This window comes from Populus euphratica, unplaced genomic scaffold (genome assembly GCF_000495115.2).
Source record: "Populus euphratica unplaced genomic scaffold, PopEup_1.0 scaffold592.1, whole genome shotgun sequence".
In the NCBI taxonomy this organism is placed as follows: domain Eukaryota; kingdom Viridiplantae; phylum Streptophyta; class Magnoliopsida; order Malpighiales; family Salicaceae; genus Populus; species Populus euphratica.
The window spans coordinates 33,082-54,825 of NW_011500466.1; the positions used below are offsets into that span (position 1 = coordinate 33,082).

At 34.0% G+C, this 21,744-nt stretch overlaps 4 protein-coding genes across 4 annotated transcripts; 2 read left to right on the plus strand and 2 right to left on the minus strand.

Moving 5' to 3' along the window:
* Positions 1 to 4,660: 4,660 nt before the first annotated feature.
* LOC105114873 (lysM domain receptor-like kinase 4) lies at positions 4,661 to 7,177 on the plus strand. The gene has a single exon (XM_011011579.1). The coding sequence runs from the start codon at positions 5,044 to 5,046 to the stop codon at positions 6,967 to 6,969; it is 1,926 nt and encodes a 641-aa protein (XP_011009881.1). The 5' UTR covers positions 4,661 to 5,043; the 3' UTR covers positions 6,970 to 7,177.
* A 4,633-nt stretch (positions 7,178 to 11,810) lies between these two features.
* Positions 11,811 to 13,893, plus strand: LOC105114875 (lysM domain receptor-like kinase 4). Its single transcript, XM_011011580.1, has one exon. The coding sequence runs from the start codon at positions 11,966 to 11,968 to the stop codon at positions 13,838 to 13,840; it is 1,875 nt and encodes a 624-aa protein (XP_011009882.1). The 5' UTR covers positions 11,811 to 11,965; the 3' UTR covers positions 13,841 to 13,893.
* Positions 13,894 to 13,946: 53 nt separating this feature from the next.
* On the minus strand, positions 13,947 to 16,475 carry LOC105114876 (protein LYK5-like). The gene is made up of 2 exons (XM_011011581.1): positions 15,775 to 16,475; positions 13,947 to 15,734 (listed from the first exon to the last, which is right to left on the minus strand). Exons 1-2 carry the CDS (start codon positions 16,006 to 16,008, stop codon positions 14,097 to 14,099), a joined length of 1,872 nt encoding a protein of 623 aa, XP_011009883.1. The 5' UTR covers positions 16,009 to 16,475; the 3' UTR covers positions 13,947 to 14,096.
* A 1,111-nt stretch (positions 16,476 to 17,586) lies between these two features.
* On the minus strand, positions 17,587 to 19,863 carry LOC105114877 (pentatricopeptide repeat-containing protein At5g66631-like). The gene has a single exon (XM_011011582.1). The coding sequence runs from the start codon at positions 19,676 to 19,678 to the stop codon at positions 17,699 to 17,701; it is 1,980 nt and encodes a 659-aa protein (XP_011009884.1). The 5' UTR covers positions 19,679 to 19,863; the 3' UTR covers positions 17,587 to 17,698.
* Between the last annotated feature and the right edge of the window lie 1,881 nt (positions 19,864 to 21,744).

Below are 21,744 nucleotides of genomic sequence, written 5' to 3' on the forward strand. Positions count from 1 at the left end.
ACATGATATATGATGTATTATTCTAGCAAAGAGGAAGTATGATGATAATTTGGAATTTATAAACTCTTCTCCTCCATCTAAGTGAAAAACCTTGTTCTTTTTGTTAAATTGTCTATCGATATATTGTTCAAAGGCTAAATAAGCATTTATAAAGTTAGATTTATGTTGTAAGGGAATGATCCAAGTATATTCAAAAAAATCATCAACTGAGCATGTATAATATCTGAATTTACCAATAGATAAAATAGGGGCAGGTCCCTATAAATCACAATGAATTTTTTTAAAAATACTAGAGCTTAAATGTTGAGAACTATAGAAAGGTAATCAAGTAAGCTTTCCTAACTGGTAACTATCACAAATATATTCAAATTTTATTCTGCCAACAACGTCAATTAACCCTTTGTTTTTTTAAAAATATAAAGCAGAAGAATGAGCATGTCATAATCTTTGATGCCAAATATATATGGTGCCAGATTTAAAACGATGAGAAAAATAAAGCTCCAGTGAAGTGGGAAGGATAAAGAGATCACCCTTACATCTCCCTTAAATCATTGGTTGTCTTATTTTTCATTTCTTAACATAAAAATCAACATTAGTGAATTCAAAATTAGCTGGAAGCTGACTTGTTAATTGACTTACTAATAGCATTTTTTTTTTCAAATGAGGGACTAGTAAAACATTAAGAAGAGGTAAGACTTTTTTTTTTTTGTTTAATGTTTGAGTCTCCGATACCAATTATTGGCAGAGTAAAGCCATCGTTTATAAGAACAAAATCAAATCCTTAATAATTTTGAAGATTAGTTAACATACCTTGTGTTCCTGTCATATGGTTTAAGGCACTATTTCTGAAATCCACTATGTTTCAACTATTGTATTATCCAAGGTAAGTGCTATCAGTGCTTGTGGTATGTCATTTAGTTGTGTTGGTCTTTTAGGCACCCTCTAATTTTGGCAATATGTCATACCATCCCAAAGTATTGACATATTTCTTCACCATAAAGGTTTCTTTCATCAGACATCATTCATCACTGTCCTAGTAAGAGAGGTTGTCTATGTTTTGTATGTGTTGATTGACTAGGGGAGTATCCATGGTGTTGGTCCTTTAGTTGTTTTGCTTGAAATCCTTTTCCTGTTAAGGTGAATTGTTGTTGTGGCTTTGATATCTTATGAAAGATCATGAATATCAGGGCTATTGTTGTCCATAGAAGGCCATTAGAGGGGTAAGTGCAGGAGTGTTTTAGGTTGAGAACTAGTTGCGTCTTTGATCAAGACTTTAAAGTTGTGAGACAAGCTCAGTGTATGATGGTCTTGGTGGTTTAAACATGGTAATAGTAAAAGTTTCATATTGAGGACCAAAACTTGTGAGAAGATAAAATACCTTTTCTTTGTCTGGAACTAGTTTCCTAATTGCTGCAAAGCTGTCGCGTAGGCCTTTAAATGTTCGAATGTGTTCTCAAATTACTTTGTCATCTTCTTTCCAAAAATATATGACTTGTTGTCTAAGTGTGAACTCTTATTTTTTAGAGTCTTCTACATAGGCATTTTTCAATGCTTCCCATACAATATGAGTTGTTTTTAAGCCCATAACGAGACCAAGTGTTTTTTTAAAGAGTGTTCCAATGATCCACATTAGAAGGAGACGATCTGCTTTTCACCATACAATGGATGCTTCAGTTAATCTTGTTGCAGAGGTTTCTATGTTTGGGGTGTGATCAACATCTGTTAAGTTGTATTTAGGTAGGGTAGGATCCTCATTAGTAAGGTGACCAAGCAATTCTTGGCTTTCTGTAAGGGCTCAGGCTTGTTCATGCCATAATGGATAGTTATTGGGACTGAGTTTAAGGGTGACAAAATTTCTAATGTTGAGTTAAAGTGAAGTCATGGTTATTTGGAGGTTTGTTTTTGAGATACTGGATTAAGCTGTGTTCATAGTAGCTCTGGTACCAAAAAGAAAAAAAAAATAGAATAAAGAATAGGATAAGTAAGTTAGGCTTCTCTAAACATGAACACGGCTAAAAAAGTAATTATTATTTACTTTTTTTTTGCAATACAAATTAATGAGGACCACATCCTCTATTTAAACATAAACAAGAAGAGATAATAATATGCTTTGCAAGAATGAGTCCAAGGTTTCTAGAAATAGTAATTATATTAAAGCTATATTAATATTTCAAGATATGTTGTATCAGGATATACGTGTTCTTGTTTTGAATTCAAGATTTGCTAAATTAATTTGTTGAAATTTCCTTAGATGGTTGAACCATCATTGCATGTTGGGTTTTTGCTATTAATACATCAATCATTCTAGTTGAACAACCATTGTATATCATTGTATACTGGGTTATTGTATATCATTGTATACTGGGTTATTGCCATTAATACACCAATCATTCTTCAACATCTTTCTACTACTATAGCATGAATTGTGGAAGGTTAGAACATGCGGGGTTGTGCCAATACTCACAAGTTTCCCCGACGGGCATGTTCAAAATTTCAAGGTGCTTGCCTAGTATCAAAATCATGCCACTAAATTAACTTTAAAGTAGCAATGTTTTTACTCAGAGGACAATGTGGTTACTGGCTTGCTATCGCGGCGAACCTATTCTTTCCTGAAACCTTTTCCAGGTTTGCGTTATTCTAGAATATATACGATGATTATTTCATCCTTAGGATATGGTATATTTGACTGATAAATTTTTGTGTGTCACTAATGATACTTGCTGCTTATGCACTGCAGTTTCTAAGTTTATAGTATTTGTAATCGTGCCCGACAGGCTGGTTGATGGATTGCGCAACATCATTGCTGGTGGTATTTCTTGTCTCCTGAATTTTGTTTGTCATAATGAAGATTCGAGAAATTGCAGGACAGAGGAATTCTGAATGCGGTTTTCCTTCGTGTTCTACTTTACAATCCTGCATCTATGGTTAGGGATTTGGTGGAAATGACTTCCACCGGATCGAAAAGACATTTCTTTCCAGCTAAAATCACGCACCTGAGGCTCATCAATGGGAATAATTTTCTTTACCATTTCCTTTGCTGACTTGAGCTGCATAAATGCCATGCCTTGGATTGTTTACATACATTGATAAATTAATAACCTCAATTAAATAGTTTTTTTATGTTGTAACCTGAGTAATTCATTAAATTTATAAGATAATATATTAAAAAAAAACACGTAGATCCCAGTTGATATCAAATTAATAATCTTTTTATACATCAAAATTATATATATAAGTTCATTGTATAATATGACTAATATTATTTATTTTTTTCTTCAAATTAGTATCTCTTTTACCCCATCCCCAACTTTTTTAAATGCATTAAGAAGCTGTGTGTGGTATTATCGTATTACAAGAAAACATTATATAACGTGATTGTTGCTTTGAATATATCTTTGTACAAGAAGACGGTCTTTAATTTTATCTTTCTTGTCATTTTCCATAGCATTTTTAATAACTTGTTCGTCATTTTACAACTCTTAAGAAGCAAGACTTATAACACTATTCATTGTAATAGTATAATTATAAATTTTCCCTTAAAAAACAAAAAACATTGAACTAAATAATGGACCAAGATATTTTTTCATCGTTATATAATTATTTTTAATATTTTATATGTAATTAGATTTTTTTTTCACAGTAAAATTACTACTATAATCTTAGAATAAAAAAATATAATGTCTTTCACTCCTTAGGTTTTTATTTCTATCAAATTTAATCTTCATTCTTTTTGTTATTGTTTTTTTACAAGAATTTTTATAAATATTTTTTCATCAATTTTATTATTCAAAATTAAATTAGTTGAAAATTATTTTTTTTGAATGAATTTGAGTTAAAGATTTTATAAGTTACAAGTTTTAGAAATTATATCAGGTCTAGAAAGTTTTCTTAGATTTGCTTGGTTTTTTCTTTTTTTTTAAATTAGTGTTTTCTTATTTTTTTATCTTTTTTTTAGAGTTTTTTTTTAAGGTTTGTTTTTTATTAGTTTAACCCCAAGTTCGACTAGGATTACTAGTTTAAAAGTTAATGTGGGTTTATTTTTATTTATTTTTTATTTTTTAAAATTGATTTATTTCAATTTTATTATTCAAATATTTTTTATTTTTTTTTATAAGATTATTTTAATTCTATATTCATGATTGTGAAGTGAATTCATTTAATTTAATAAGATTTTATATATATATAGTTTCACCCCGATAATACTGGCCTATTTGATAATTTAAATAGGATTAGATTCAATTCTTTTTATATTTTTTAAATCATGAATCGAACCAATAAACTTGAATTGCTTTTGCCCTAGCATTTTTTTTACATCAAACAAAATTTTGCCCGACTCGCAATGGAGAATGGGCCACAAATCTAGCGGGATGCAACTCTTTTTGGGTCACGCTTGCTGAAAAAAGTCCAAACCTCCATTGGGATTTTTACATGGCCACCGTTTTTTTTTCGTTACGGGGACTGTGTGGACTACAACTGCACACAGTGTTTGATGGTGCTGGGCTTGGCTTATAGATTGATTAAGCAATCAACTGATGTTTTCCACAAGTCAACAACCACCATTGGGACTTTTAATTGGTCCCCGTTTTTTTTTTTTTGTAAAAGTAAAATGCAAAGACTTTTCAGTTGGCCTTCCTGCTTTCCTTGATTATTGTTAATTTGTTGGAATTATGCGCCAATTTGTCCACTGACCTGGCTGCTATTATTTGTTCAAAGTTAAACTCAGAGGTTGCTTCTTCTTCTTGAACTCGTTTTTCTCTTGATTTTGTCTTAGTTGGAAGGTGAAGGGATAAACTATGTCAATAGTTATGGAACAGTAACTATGTTTTTGAAGACCACTTCCATGATTTTATACCTCCTCGTTTTGACTTTGTGGAAAGAGATAAGATGGTCAGACAACTTCCATGATAATACCTCCTCATAAGCAGTTGTTATTAAGAATCTTTCTTCAAAGGAAAAGGAACAAGTTCCTCACGCTACTCCTCTGCCTTGCCTGAATACATAGCCCATTCCTATTGTTTCTCCTTAGATCGTTCCCGATTCGACATGAGCTGCCTTTCTGTTGTTCCTTCTTTTGTTCTCTTTATTGTTTGTTACAGTTCTTTGATTCAAGCTCAGCAACCATATGTAGGGAAAGCTACGACAAATTGTTCCAACACCGAAAATTCTGCTCTTGGGTATTCTTGCAACGCCCTAAACAAGAGCTGCCAAGCTTATCTAATCTTCAGATCCCAGCCTCGTTACAACACTGTTGCCTCCATATCTACCCTTTTGGGATCTGACCCATCTCAGCTCTCTGAAGTAAATTCAGTTTCTGAGACCACAACATTCCCATCAAACCAGTTGGTGATAGTTCCAGTAAACTGCTCATGTTCAGGCGAGTACTCTCAAGCAAACGCATCTTATATTGTTCAACCGAACGATACTCTTCTCTTGATTGCTAATAACACCTATCAAGGCCTCTCAACCTGTCAAGCTCTCCAGAATCAAAAAAGTACGCGAACTGACGATATACTTAGCGGTGAAACACTCACTGTTCCCCTTAGATGTGCCTGTCCCACAAAGAACCAGAGTGATTTAGGTATAAGGTATCTCTTAAGTTACTTAGTCACACCGGGAGATGACGTTCCAGCTATTAGTGAACAATTTGGCGCAGCTACTGGGAGAACTCTCGAGGCTAATGGACTCCCTGAGCAAAATCCCACCATTTTTCCCTTCACAACACTCCTAATTCCTTTACAAAGCACGCCAACAAGTTCTCAAACTGTAGTGCCACCACCACCTCCAGCTTCATCTTCACCACCATCACCATCTCCAAACCCCGAAAAAAGCTCAAAGAAAACATGGCTTTATGTTGTAGTTGGGGTTTTTGGAGGAATTGCTCTTGCAATAGTCATTGGAACCATTATTTTCTTCATGTTGTCCCGTAAAAGGAAGAAGCAACCCGGTCCAGTCATCGAATCGCAAAGCTTTGAGGCACATGAGAAACCACTCAACAAGAAGATGGACGAAGAATCTCAGCAGTTTTTCGAGAGTATATCCGCTATAGCTCAATCCATCAAAGTCTACAAGTTTGAAGATCTGAAAGCTGCAACTGATAACTTCAGTCCTAGCTGTTGGATCAAAGGGTCTGTTTATCGTGGTCTAATCAATGGTGACTTTGCTGCCATTAAGAAGATGAATGGAGACGTGTCTAAAGAGATAGAATTGTTGAATAAGATCAACCATTCTAATCTAATTCGCCTCTCCGGTGTTTGTTTCAATGATGGTCATTGGTACCTGGTTTACGGGTACGCTGCTAATGGACAATTGAGTGATTGGATTTATGATAGAAGCAATGAAGGGAAGTTTTTAAATTGGACAAAAAGAATACAGATTGCTTCCGATGTCGCCACGGGACTTAATTATCTACATAGTTTCACTAACTATCCGCATGTCCACAAGGATATAAAGACCAGCAACATTCTTCTTGACAGTGATTTAAGGGCTAAAATTGCAAACTTTTCCCTGGCAAGGTCAACAGGTGACCAGGATGGTGAATTTGCTTTGACAAGGCACATTGTTGGGACAAAAGGTTACATGGCTCCTGAGTACTTGGAAAATGGAGTTGTCTCCTCAAAGCTTGATGTCTATGCATTTGGGATTCTCACTCTGGAGATAATTACCGGGAAAGAAGTTGCTGCTTTACACAGTGAGGAAAATAGGAACTTATCAGATGTTTTAAATGGTGCTCTATCTGAGGAAGATGGGCTGGGGGAGAGTTTGAAGCAACTCATTGATCCTTCACTGCATGAGAACTATCCTTCAGGACTTGCTGTTTTAGTGGTCAGATTGATTGATAATTGCTTAAACAGAAACCCAGGAGATCGCCCGACCATGGATGAAATCGTTCAGTCTCTCTCAAGAATTTTGACTACGTCGCTGGCCTGGGAATTGTCTAGCAATGTATCTGGCTGCCATATCTCTAGTTAGAAACCTAAGTGAATTCTTTCATCAATTACTCTTTCGTTTTTTCAACGTTTTGGTCAACATTCATTTCTGGTTTCCATCTAATAGCTTAAATTTGTAAAGATGAGATGTATTACAAAGTAGGAACCGCAAATATTATATTTTTCAGTGTAGCGACACTTGAAATCATTAGTCTATAAATTCTATGATCCTAGTGGAAACAAGTTAAATATATCTACGTAAAATTTTAAATTTCATCCATGGTTGTCTTTAGATTTAAGTCAACCAAGAAGATGGCTACCAGTAATTCTTAGACAGGATGTTTTAAGATTGTGGCATAGGAGATCCATCAGATTCTCCACCTAACTTGTTATTGAAAAGTTCTTCTGCATAAGAGCATCTTTTAAGTCAACCAAGAAGATGGCCACCAGTAATTCTTAGATAGGATGTATTAAGATTGTTGCATAGGAGATTCACCACCTAACTTGTTATTGAAAAGTTGTTCTGCGTAAGAGCATCTCAGGAAATGTTATATTAAATAGTCAAATTAAAAAAAAATAGTTTTTTGAATAGTATAAACCAAATTAAAAAAAAAAAATAGTTTTTTGAATAGTATAAATATAGTTTTTTTGATTATATATATTTTAATAGTAAAAAACTATTTAGAAAAGCTAATTATATTTTAATATATTTCATGTTAAATTAATTTTAATATAATTATATAACTAATTTAGATATTTTATATATAATATAATTATGATGTTATTAATTATATAATTAATATGAGTAATTTATAAAAGTAATATAAAATTAATGAAGTAATATGAAAGTTAAAAGATATAATTTAAAATTTATTTATATGAATATTTTTAAGCTTTTCAAGTTGCTACCACTATTAAAATTCATGATGAATCATTCTAATTTTAATTTTTATGATGCTTTTGATTTTGATGATGACACTCCCATGTTAGCTTTTCAAGTTGCTACCGTTGTGGCTACTAAAGAAGAATTGAATAATTAAGGGCGAAGAACGGAGTATTGTGGCTCTATTCTTGGTCACAATATTGTCAATCGTAATAGAAAGGAAGGTGAGTTAAGGTTATATAATCATTATTTTGCTGAAAATCCTAAATTCACTAAAAATCAATTTCAAAGAAGATTTAGGATGAATCATCGTCTTTTTCTTCGGATCACAAATGCAGTGAAAGCTCATAATCCATATTTCAAATAAAGAACAGATGCTCTTAGTGTTCTTGGTTTACCTTGCCTTCAAAAGGTAACTGCTGCTCACAAAATACTTGCATATGGTATTCCTGCAAATCTTATTGATGAATATCTTTGAATTGGAGAAACTACTACAATAGAAAGTCTTAGAACTTTTGTCAAAGCAATTGTAGAAATTTTTGGTGATTGGTATCTAAGGGCATCAAACGAGGCCGATATTTGTCTATTATTATTAATTGGAGAGCAGCATGCATTTCCAAGAATGTTAGGGAGCATTGACTGTATGCATTGAAAATAAGATAAATGCTCAATTGCATGACATGGGATGTATACTAGTTATCGTCGTGAACCAACTATAATTCTAGAGGCGGTGGCTTCATAAGATCTTTGGATATGGCATGCCTTTTTTGGAATGTCTAGATCATTAAATGATATTAATGTTCTTAATTAGTCACTTATCTTTGCTGCACTTGCTGAAGGTCATACTGCTCCTGTCAATTATATAATTAATGAGCATGAATATACAATGGGATACTATTTAGCAGATGGGATTTATCTTAATTGGTCAACTTTTGGTAAGACAATCCTAAAACCATTAGAAGCAAAGAAAAAATATTTTACAAGCAAGCAAGAGTCTGCAAGAAAGGATGTGGAACGAGCATTTGAGGTGCTCCAATCTCGTTTTGCAATTGTACATGGACCTGTTCGATATTGGGATAAAAAAACGCTTGCATATATTATGAAAGCTTGCATAATAATGCATAATATGATTATTGATGATGAAAGAGCAATGAACCTTAGATTTGACCATGAATATGAAGTCAATTCCTTTATATCAGTGTCACATAGTGAAATACCAAAACTACATAATTTTTTTCAAACTCATAATGGAATTAGGAATAGAGCAACTAGCTCTCAACTATAAGAAGATTTGATTGAACATTTATGGGAACAATATGGCAACGAGTAGAGTCTTTAGATTTGAACTTCTTATGTTATCCTAATTTTCAAGTTTTTTATGTTTTTTTTTCTTTTCATTATGGTTGTTATCTTTTAAGTTAATTAATCCTACTTATTATTTTTAAGTGTTAGAGGAACTTCAAAAAAATATTATGAATTAATATTAATTTCATAACAATATATTTAAAATAACAAAGAATTTTCTACATATTTAATTAAAAATACATTACATTACAATAAATCAATCAAAGTTAATTAAAAATTAAAACCTCTCTTTTGCATAATTTATAACTTTCTATTTTGAAAATACACTGCAGAAATTGGATCCAAATTATAAATATTCATTTTCATAATTTGTTCTTCTTTATCAATCCTTTCCAATTCTTGTTTCTCTTGACTTGTTGAATCATCATGGCTTGTTGCTCTAACATAATTTTTCTATCTTGTTTCTTTTAATCCTCAATTTCAACTAAAGTATCCCTGAATTGTTGTAAGAGATTTGTTACAGTTACTTCCCTAACTTTATCTTTTTCTTCTCTACATTTAAATTGTTCCTTTATAGCCTTCTGATCGATTGGTCTATCTTAATAAATCAATGGTTCACTATCTTCTCCTGAACTAACAGAATCAGGGGTAAATAGAGTTGATGAAGCCAAACTTGCATTGACATGATTTTTTTATTTCTTGTTTGACCTTTGATGTTGACTTACACGTTTAAATTGTCATTTGGGTTCTTTTCTTAAGATAACCCAACAATATTCTAGTTGAAATTGTTTGCCAATGCAAGAAGCATACATTTGCTAAGTATCATTAATCTGGTAAAAAAATAAATAATAAATAATTTAACATGGAAATGAATATTAAAATTACCCTTGATTCTTCGATCATTCCACTTTACTAACTATTTTCAATTTGAGTAACAAATCCAATAAATTTACCGACTTCTCTATTTATTTCTTGCCATCTACTTGAGATGCTTATTTGGAAACGATTATTCAAGTTTCCTCCATTCTCTACAAAGTAAGCATGTATGCAGGCCTAGAATTGTTTTGTTTATTATTCAACTCCTGTAATTAGATCCTTACTTGTATTTAACCATATGGAGACAAGTAAACAATCTTCTTCTTGTGAGAAGTTTTTACTTCTTTGTAATTTTTTTATTGTATTATCATTTAAATTCGAGTATGTTAAGTCATTAATTAATTGATTAGAATCACTTAGTTAAGAGAGAATATCTTTTGATTTGCTCATAAGAAAGTTGGTAAAAGAGCTTAGAAAATTTGAATCCATCTATATTAAAAAAAAAAAATCAAGTTAAAACCTTATAAAAGGGTATAAAGGAAGCTCACATTCAATGTCTAACAATTTTGTAATTTCCATACATGTGAATTAATAATAAGAATTGCCTTCTACTTGTTCTAACATTAATCTAATCATACAATTAATCTAATCACTTGGTTTAGTTGTATTTTTAACAAGATAAAATATAATTGACCTCAAATTAAAATAGACAATAAAAAATAAATTTAAAATATTCACTCTATATTTTTATCAATATCAGCTATTATCATTACTTTCTTTCAATTTTGTCAAAGATAACCATACAAATAAAAATTGTTTTCCTTAACTCATATCAAAAACATAAAATAACGAAGAAATAAAAATCATTACAGATAGCAAATAAAAATCAAGATATGCAAAAAAAATAATAAAAATAGAAAAAATCTTTAAGCAAATATACTTTTTGATTTAAGTTAATTAACACAATCGATGTTATTAATTAACTGGAGAACGATTAATTCTTGTTTCTAAATCAGAAAGAAGGGTAAAATTTGCAAATAAGTTTTTTTCTTTCTATTTTGCTTAAATGTTATCTTCCTCCTTCGACTGGTTCTGCTTTTAAATGAAAAACATTAATGTCGGCCAACGGATATAAATCAACATAGAAAAAAACGGTTGCCAACGTCTTCATTTGCTTTTTGCTATATTTGCCTTTTGCTACAAAAAAAGATAAAAATAGCTTTTATCGTGCTCAATAACTATTTTTGCTATGAGTTTAGCTACCCAGTTGGAATGAACATAAACAAATAAAAAAAGCTAAAATTACAAGATTTTCTTTTTAGCCCTTCTTTAACATGCTCTTATACTCTTATGGATAAGAATTAAAATTGGAATCAAACGGCACAGATGCAGTTTCCAATTTCTAGCTGCAACTTCTTGGTATTCCTAGCCCATTCAGGGTAGGATGGAACAGGTAACCAGATGAACTGTTCAAGTCATTTACCTGGAAGCACTGGTTGTGACATCGATTCTACCCTCGCAATAATGCTAGTATAATATATTCAGGACAACCTTCTGTTATTGATCCTTCCTTCAATAACTTCTTTCTTGATATTTTACACCTTATTACCTAGGACTACCTTGGTAGTCGAAGCTGTTTCCTATCATATAAATCATAAGTATTTGGAATTGTTTATTGATTCAAGAGAATGCAATGTATTCTCTAGTTATTCTAATCTCTCTGCAACCTCTTGTCTGCTGCTCATGTCATGAACCTGATAAAATACTCCAGAAACTGAAGAAAAAGGCAACGGACTTCGAATATTTTTCCTCTTTTCAATTATTTGTAATTGATTTGGTCTTAATTTAGAGCCTTACGACCCCATATACCTACCATATAAAAGTTGATATTCTTATAAAAACCTTCTGCCAAGCTGATACAGACAACAAAATTATTTAATGTTACTAATGAATCCAGGGAAGCTGAGTTTCAAAGTTCACACTCTCTCATTTCAATTTTTCAAATCTGCAAGTCTTTTGAAAAGTGGCATCCAACATGAATCAGCTTCTTCTGAGTCTCCTATTTTTGTTCTTTTTATCTCCAAATCTCCATGCCCAACAAAGTTATTCAGGAAACGCGGTCATGGATTGTGATAACAGCGATGCAACGAGTCCATCTCCAGCTTTTCTCTACACCTGCAACGGCAGGAATCGATCCTGCCAAGCCTTTCTCATCTACAAATCTCAGCCTCCTTATAACACAATCTCTAGTATTTCAAACCTCCTCTCTGCAGACCCACTTGAGCTTGCTCGCATCAACAATTTCTCAAGCTCAGCTGTCTTCCGAACAGATAGAGAGGTAATAGTTCCTGTGCTTTGCTCCTGCTCAGGGAAATACTATCAGGCCAACACCTCTTACACAATTCCAAGTAATTATGATACATATTTTACAATTGCCAACTACACGTATGAGGGTTTAGCAACTTGTAGCTCTCTTATTCACGAAAACAATTATAGCGAATTTGGCTTGGATATTGGTATGAAACTGCAGGTGCCACTTAGATGTGCTTGCCCTACTAGCAATCAAACCAAAAATGGCGCAAAGTATCTATTAAGTTACTTGGTCAGTTGGGGTGATGAAGTTCGTCATGTCAGTAGGAGATTCAATGCGAGCACAAACAGTGTAACCTATGCAAATGGGTTCACTGAAGATAATCCAACTGTTTTTCCTTTTACCACTATTCTTATACCACTGTCAAATGAACCCTCAAGCTCTCAAACCATAATTCACTATCCACTACCGCCCAATTCTTCTCCTCACAATCCATTTCATCGGATCGAGAGACCAGGTAAGGGATCTCAAAGAACAATCACAATTGGAATTTCCTTTCTAGTCATGTCCTTCATTTTATCTATGGTCTTGTTGCTTTACAAAAAGAAAATATGTGGAGCTCGGAAGGATAGAAAGGAGAAAAAGATATTATCTATGTCAGAAGAATTCCGACATCACGTTGCTGAGGTAGATCAGGGGTTGAAAATCTACAAATTTGAGGAGCTAAGGGTGGCCACCAAAGATTTCAGCACCGAAAATAGGTTGAGTTGTTCCGTCTATCAAGGGGTACTCGGTGGACAAGTAGTAGCGATAAAAAAGATGAGCAAAGATGTATCTAATGAGGTGATTTTTCTGAGAAAGATTAACCACTTCAATTTAATAAGGCTTTATGCTGCGTGTGAGCATCAGGAGGGTTCCTACCTTATCTATGAATTTATGGAGAATGGTTCTTTGAGAGATTGGCTCTGCAGAAAGGATTGTCTTGAAGTTCAAAGTTGGAATTTTAGGATTCAGATTGCCTTGGATGTTGCTAATGGGCTTCACTATCTTCACAACTTCACTGATCCTATATGTGTGCACAAGCGCATCTGTAGCAGCAACGTTCTGCTCAACAGACATTTAAGGGCTAAAATTGCTAACTTCAGCTGTGCACATTCAGCAAAGCAAGAAGAATACATGAATTTTTCAATGAGGTGGGCGTTGGGGGAAAAAGGTTACATGGCTCCTGAGTATGTAGAATATGGCTTGGTGGCTCCTGAGATTGATGTATATGCTTTCGGGGTTGTTCTGCTGGAATTAGTAACTGGAAAGGAAGCAGTTTTTATACAGGATGAAGAAGAAATGCAATTATCGGAAGCAATAATTTCAATTATGGAGGAAGATGAAGGAGAAGCTCAACTTGGTGGCCTTATAGATCCTTGTCTGATGGAGAAGTGTAGTATGAAACTTGTCCTGCGACTGGTGAAGTTGAGTCTAGCCTGCTTGGAACAAGAACCAGAAAGTAGACCATGTATGGGTGAAATAGTCTCCTCACTGTTGAAGATTCAAGTTGATGCAAAGATATCAGAACCATATTTGTGGAGGGGGGTCAATTTCTGATGTAAATGTTGACCTATATAGTGTTCAATTGACAGATGCAGTAGCATATATACTTTCACTTTACAGTTCTATTATGTTATAGATTGAAAATAAGCCAGAATATAAACTCATTATGAGGTTAAACATTGCTCTATTCACACTATAAAACCATCCATAACTTAAACTGAAAGATTGTTAATGTACACTGATTTTCATTGCAAGAATTGGATGTAGGAGATCTACTTGGACTTGTCAGCCCAGTTACTTCTATGCTAAATCAACGAGCTGTGACAGGGCTGATGAGTCGAGTAAAATCTTCTGTTTCCATCCCAGTTGTCCATCTTTCAAATGTCTCAGGAGATGACTGAGTGAGAACTGTGAGGTTAAAGACAATTTCTGCCATGCATGGCCTTTCTGAAGACTCCTCCAGAGTGCACAACCTTGCCAAGTTTGCCAAGCACTGAGCACTATCAATGGGATAAAACCTCTCCAAGCAGGGATCCATCCACTTTCTTAGACTCTCTTCTCTTTTCTCTTCAATTTCCAAGACGGCTTTGATTTCCTTGCACAGCAGAACAATCTCGCCATTTTCTTTGGTTACCATGGCCTTCTTTCCAGAAAGCAATTGTAACAAAACAACTCCATAATCAAATACATCAACTTTTGGCATCAATGAGTCTGTGGCAGGTCTAGCCATTGAGAAATTTGCTATTTTCGCCCGAAATGTGGAATCGAGAAGAATATTAGTTGTTCGAATATCCTTGTGAATGATTCTTGGTTGAGTGTGTTCATGCATGTATTGCAGGCCACTGGCCACATCTAGTGCTACATGTAACCTTTGACTCCAAGTGAGGAAACCCGCAGAGTATGAGGAAGATTCAGAGGTGGGATGCAACCACTTTTCCAACGATCTATTTTCTGCAAATTCATAGACCAAGAAGAGATTTCCTTCTTTATCAAATCCAGATGATATCCCCACTAGTTTAACCAGATTTGCATGACTGACTTTCTGCAAAATCTTTAGTTCTTCTGTGACATCATCCTTGGTTTTCTTCACTGCCAAGACCCGGCCATTGATTTTGGCCCTATATACTGATCCTCCTATCTTATAATGTTCATTTAGATCCATCGTGCCCTCCATGATCTCTTTAACCTCATAAATGATCGGCTTGCCCAGATAGCCTGAAACCCCTGGAAGCAGGTTATCTGGTGTGATCTTTGCTTCAAAACTCTCCAGTTTTGTAAGTTCCTTTGTTTGAATGAGATCGCTGGTCTCCAAACAAGATCCAGCGCGATCCAAAGCTTTAGTTCTGTTATATGAACGACGTTTATGGGCCAGAAAAGCAATCAAAAGGAAGATCAAAAGAGCGCTTGCAATGCTAGCAGCAACAATGATGATCCAACGATTCCTGGATTCTCTTCTTTCAGGAGAGGGGTATTGCTGAGAGAGAACTGGCAACTGGGACACAGGGATCAATACCGGGAGGTAGACTGCAGCAGTAAAGTTCACATAGTTGTTTTCAATCACAATGTTACGTTCAGAGGCATTAAATTTAGCAGCAACTTTCGTGAGATCATCACTAGGTTGCCACACATAAGTAATGAGATAAGCAATTCCGCTCTCCAAATGAGTATTTGAAGGGCACTTACAGAACAAAGGAAATATAACCTTGTCACCAGCATGCAAGAGGGTTGGAGTCAGACTGGGGTTCAAAGCTTCCACCTCTTGCGAACGGGTGAGGTTCTCAAATGAAGTAGTCGAAACCAAGTAGAAGCTTTCACCTTGCCGGATTTGGTAAGTTATGTTGGCAAAAGATCGGTTACCTGTGCAACCACAAGGTTTAGGTACAAGCAAAAGTTGATTTGGAAATAATGGGGCGTCCTCAGACTCCAGGTTGCTTGCAGTTGCTATTTCCTTACGACTGACCCCAAATATCCAGGTTGCTTGCATTTGCTATTTCCTTACGACTGACCCCAAATAGATCAGAAATGTTTCCGAGGTCCAAGAAATTTGGTGACTGGGCAAGGTAAGTGAAATATGTAGAGCATGTGGTCGGTGAATCAACAGTACATGAAAAGTTTGAGGCAGGTGGTGCTTGTGAGGTGACATATGTGGAGGAAAATAAAAGGATCAAGAGAAGAAGAGCTTGTGTGGAAAAGAAAGGGAGCAAAGATATTGCCATGAACATAAGCTTGGATGGTTCAGATTTTGAAAGAAGCTTTCAGATGAACTAAATAAAAACGTAATTCGCCAAGTGTCGCTTAAGGTTGATAGAAAAGCTAAGCAGCATTTTTAGCCTGGAGGTTTTATTCTAATGAATACACAGAGGCGTTGTCTTTAGCTTTGATTTGAATGATTCTCTTGGTTATCTTCTCCTTGATGCAGACATGATAAAAAATAAAAAAAATAACTTTTTTCCCCTAAAATACACATTATATTCTTGGCTGACAAGTTAATACACCAAAAGGAATCAATCATGACAGAAGTCCATGGAAGTCAGAGGGCCAATGTTTAGCGAACAACTAATTTGATGGCTCCAGGATTGCTTACACAGATGATTTTTAAAAACTTTTTCCCTACTGTAGCATCAGAGTCTGACCAATAAAGTAAGCTCTGTAGAATCAACTCAGTTGGTCTGTCCACAAAACTGCCTACTCGCTGCCTGAGTTGTCAGAAATATTCTATCAAGTTGGATTACATTTGTTGCAAAATAATCACAACAGACAGCATAAAAAAGACAGAGAGCGCAAACGAAAGGATTTTCCAGTCTGATATTTGCGACCAAATCAAAGGATCAATTATCTCTTTCACATTTATCCTTGAGTGGCTTGAGAAAGGAGGAGAGAGAGAGAGACACGGCATTCTCTCTTTCCTAAGCTATCATAACTTCAAAAATACATGGGAGAATATGGATTCCATTTTCTTTTTCAAAATTAAAGTGTGTAAGTTGTGTCATATCATAATGAAGAATAAAAAAATTATTAAGAAAAATAAATATTCAACATTTTATTTTAAAAAAATATAAATATTTAATTTAATAAATTATTATGTAGTATTATAATCACTAAAAATTAACTGATTAATAAAAATTATATAATAAAATAAAAAATATTATTACTTTTAGCCATCATATTTAAGTTTTATCTTATATTACTTAAAGTTTATTGATTTAAGTTATAATATTTCTTAATCTAAGTATAAATGAATACTGAATTACAAATATGTTTAATTTTGATATGAATAAATGTTTTATAGCTAAAAATATATGATATTCATAGCTCAAATGGTAGTGAATAAATCAATAAAATGAATTTAAATCAAAAGTCTGTCGAGAAAACTCACGTGTGGCTCATTAGTTTGCTGCTGGGAAGAAACGAAGATGTACAAGAAGAGACTGAAATGCACCCAGTAACTGCTGTTCGTAGTGGTTCTCTGCGGGAACTTCATCCCGACATCAATACCAAAAAGGGGGAAGGGAAAAAAAGCCAAAAAAAGTTGAGCGCAGTGCAGGGCCCTTGTTCAGCATAATAACAAAGCTCAAAAACGAGTGTCAGAATCAAGATTTACGCAGTCGCATTTGAATTGATCCATTTGACCACAAGCAGTACCACCGGAATTAATGAGGAATGACCTGTTCGGGTTATTTCTGTTCATTTACCAGCAACTCATCTAGACATAATCTATCATATAAAATAATTTAGAACTCCATTTGTTTTTGTAGTCACAAAGGGAAGGATTATACACTAATAAATTCAAATCCAGATGAAGAGCAAAGGAAGAAGGCATTGTTTTTCTATAATATTATGATATAATGGAATGCAAACATATGGTTTTTAAAGTGACCACTGCTTATTTTCTTAATCCATAGCAAACACTAGCTAGTGGCCATTGCTCAACTTAAAACTGTTTGAATAGAGATTATAGACTTTTGCGAGATCCGCAGAGCTCAATGTCCATTTATGACCATGCTGTTTAAGTGGAAGGACAGAATTTATTCCGTCGCAGCTTTCTTCCACAGTGGCAGCCTCTTTCAGCTTGCCTTCCTTCCAAAGACTCTTCACAAGCAAATCTTTTGTTGCAACATCAGGTATCAAATTTGAGTTCTTCATGTCTTCAAAAATCCTCCATGCAAGAGCAGCTCTATCACATTTGCAATAAGCTTGGATCAATACTTTGTACATGTAAGCATCTGGTTCTACATCGCTCTGCCGAACTATTGTTAACAGTTTCTGCACGGTTTTAATATCTCCTTGCGATGCAAAGTGATACATCAATCCAGAAAATGTCTGAATATCTGGGCATATCCCACATAAAATCATCTCTTCAAGCACGTCAATGGCATCAGAATCTCTCTTGCACTTGGTCAATGTTCGTATGAGAGATGAATACAAAAGCATCAGATTATATTTTGTTATGGGACCACAGAGTGCTCTGTCCTCGCGGAAGACCTTTAGAGCAGCATCGGCATTCTTTGAAATACCACAGAAGTCAATAATCAATCTGATGGTGCTAAAAGGCAACCTCATTCCCTCACTTCTTATCTTGGTTATGAGTTGATCAACCAATTCAACCTTTCCATGTTTCGCTAAAAGTGTCATCATTCGTTGAACTGTATAAACATCATGAGTGAATCCCGGCTGATAAGCAACCCAACAGAAGAAATCCCAAGCTGTTTCTGGTGAATTAATGTTTCTAAGAACTTTCCAAACCAACCGAGTGGTCCAAACAAATTTCGCATCCTGCAATGCGGACACCACATCAGGGCTCCATTTATTCAAGGCCTTAGCCAAAGCTCTTGGGTCCAACCATGGTTTCAACCGAACTTCTTGTATATCTGCAAAAGCACCACCATGGTTTTCATCCTCATCAGTCTCCTCATCCTCATCCTCATCAGCATCCTCACCAAAACTGATATCCCTACAAGTGCTTATACTCTTGATTCTCTCGTCCGGAAACATTTCCTTCAGAAAATCTTCTGTTTCCTCAACGAACCCTGCCCCTCGCAAACAATGTAGGGCCTTACGCATGGCACGGCCAGGAAACTTCCCATCAGCCCGCATTTCATCCAGCAAAGTTCTAACTCCATCAAACCGTTCCAAACCCACAAACCCTTCAACCAAAACCAAATACTGCTTTAAAGTTCGTTTAATCCTCATTAACGGCAATACACTAAAAATCTCAATTGCTGGATCCAATTTCCCCGAATTAACAAGATGCTCAATCATAACTGTATATGTTCTAGAATTCGGAATCGCCCCTTCATGAATCATCCTATAAAAAACCCTTACAGCCTCACAATCCCTCCCCTTCTGAGCATACAAACTCATGACAATATTATATGACTCAGTACACACACGCTTATCACCGTTTCTATACTGCTTCCAAACATCTAAAACTGCCTCTAGATCTCCAGTGGCAGCATACCATTGCATAAGGTTCATAAAACTAAAGCGAACATTACCATATTTCCCCTCATTAATTTCACCAATCAAAGCTTTCAGTTCCAAACCCCGCTGCCACCTGGCTAGCACCGTGGCCAGCGCATGGAGGGTACTTTGATGCCGAGAAAGATGCGCTGTATTATCTATTTTCTTTAATGAATCAACAAAAGAAAGAGCGGCATCAGCATTAGGAGCAGAACGTAGAGCCTGAGTGACCACAAAAGTGTCCAAAAGACGAGTATTGATGATGATTTGGAGTGAATTGGGATTGTTTGAACGAAGAACAAGTCTAATTGAATTAATTAGCTCGGCACGGCGGAGGTAATGGGTGAGCTTGTTAGGAAATGGGTCTCTAACAAAGTAGCGAACTTGATGGTTGAAGGGGATTATGGCACGCGAAAGACGAGTGATATTCATTGCAAGTGGTGTGAGATTTTAAGGAAAATGTGAACTGGAGTTCACTGTGTTAATATATCAAACATCTAGTGTGCATTAGTCGGCAACATAGAACGTCGTGTTCTTGATGAGGAAACGGTTGTAGATTAGTGCTGGTTTTGGATGTTAACTTAAAATAAATTCCCGCCAAGACTCAAGAACAAATAATGAATTTTGATTGTATTTTAAGTATTAATAGAGGACCCTTTTCAAATGTTGTTGCGGTGAGGTGATAGGGCTTAAACGACAGAGCGTTTCGCAAATAGCAATTATGCAATCCAAGTCAAGTAATCGAGTGACTTGAGCCATGCACCTCAAAGTCTGTCAGATTTATTTTATGCAATAATAATAATAATAATAATAAAAGAAACTTATCTTCCAGGGGGGAATCTACATGGATATTCACTGTTCATCCAGAATTGTTTTTCATTTTAGTCTCCCCACTTTATTTATTTGCAATTTTACCATCCCAAATTATATAAATATGGTATAATGTGTTGAGATTTCTTCCGCTTTGTATGCTCTCACATTTACGGAGTATTAAAAAATATTTTGATGATAAATTGAATATAAATTCCACAAAATAGAATTTTTTTTGTTGTAATTAAAAAAAAAATAGAACAAGAATAGAAAATACCTCTTTTCATTTTGACTTGGAAAACTTCACTTTGATTCTTAAAGTTTTAGCTTATATATTATTTGATCCCTATTGTTTTAGCATTTTACATTTAAGATCCTAACTTTATTTATTGTCATATTTCCGCCTTTAGATATTGAAAATAGTCATCATAAAAAGATTGAGGAGAGAGAAAATAATTGACTAACTACATACCAATCATTACAAAGAGTAAACTTGGTTTTAATTGATCTGTCTTTTTAAGGGTATTTCAATGGAGGTTGCATTGCTTTTTAGCTATACTAAAAATAAATAAATCAAGAGTCATAAGTTTTTTTATTTATCTAATTTTTGCCTTTAAAAGTTATTAGAGAGTGTTTCAGGTTGAAATGGATTTATTGAAATTCTTATTAGAGAGTGTTTCAGGTTGAAATGGATTTATTGAAATTCTTATGATGTTTTTTATTGTTTTCAAGTGAAAAATAAGTTAAAAAATAAGTTTTTGATGCCCATAACTAGGAGAGAATGATGTAGTCGAGCTTATAAACACAAGGGATTCTAAGCATTTAGGTGATGGTAATGATCTGACATTAATAAATGAAGATTTAGCTCAAATAGACTACATGAATTTGCCTAAAAGATGTTTATATAAACATCTGGAATAGGTTTAGATTTAAGAAAAAATCTAAAATAATCAAAACTGGTTAACTCTTTAAAACCACGATTCTAATCCGACTCTTGAATTAAGCTTAACTTTTTACAGGTAATTTTATGGGTAATTTTTTTGGATAGTCACTGTGTCATTAAACAAATTGTCATATCCTTAAGAATTGTATTTTAAGTATTAATGATCCAAATATGATTATTTTTATTGTTTTTTTTATGTTTTTTCAAATTCTATGTTTTAATTCAAAATATTTTTTTTGTTTGTTTTCCTCATGTTTAATTTATCTTTAATTTTTCAACTTTTATTTTATATAAATAAATTATATTTGCATTATTCATTTATAAAAAATAAAAAATATTTATTCTTAACAACTAGAATTAACATCGAGTATAAAATAAATAAAAATATATAAAATATAAAAAGAAACCAGAATAAAATATTATTTGGAAGGTTAGCTCGTTGCTTTAACATTTAATTAGTTTTAATAATTATTTTATATTTTTCATTTGATATATTTTTTAAATTTGTCTTTCATTATATCCAAAGATGTGATATTTTTTTCTTAAGTTAAAAATTAACATAAAAATCTTACATGTAGCGTAGCATAATTGGTATGGTTTTTTTTTTATTAATATTAATATTAGTGTTCAGGTCAGCTTGCACGCACCTCAACTATTTCTATTAATCTTGAAATTAACAACCATGTAAGCCTCTAATAACCCTAAGGTTAATAGGGCTCAAACTGATAATTTATAAGAAATAAAT

Coding starts and splice junctions, on each gene's coding strand:
- LOC105114873 (XM_011011579.1), top strand. CDS start 5,044: ATGAGCTGCCTTTCTGTTGTTCCTTCTTTTGTTCTCTTTATTGTTTGT.
- LOC105114875 (XM_011011580.1), top strand. CDS start 11,966: ATGAATCAGCTTCTTCTGAGTCTCCTATTTTTGTTCTTTTTATCTCCA.
- LOC105114876 (XM_011011581.1), bottom strand. CDS start 16,008: ATGTTCATGGCAATATCTTTGCTCCCTTTCTTTTCCACACAAGCTCTT. Junction 15,735..15,774: donor GGGTCAGTCGTAAGGAAATA/GCAAATGCAAGC, acceptor GTCAGTCGTAAG/GAAATAGCAACTGCAAGCAA.
- LOC105114877 (XM_011011582.1), bottom strand. CDS start 19,678: ATGAATATCACTCGTCTTTCGCGTGCCATAATCCCCTTCAACCATCAA.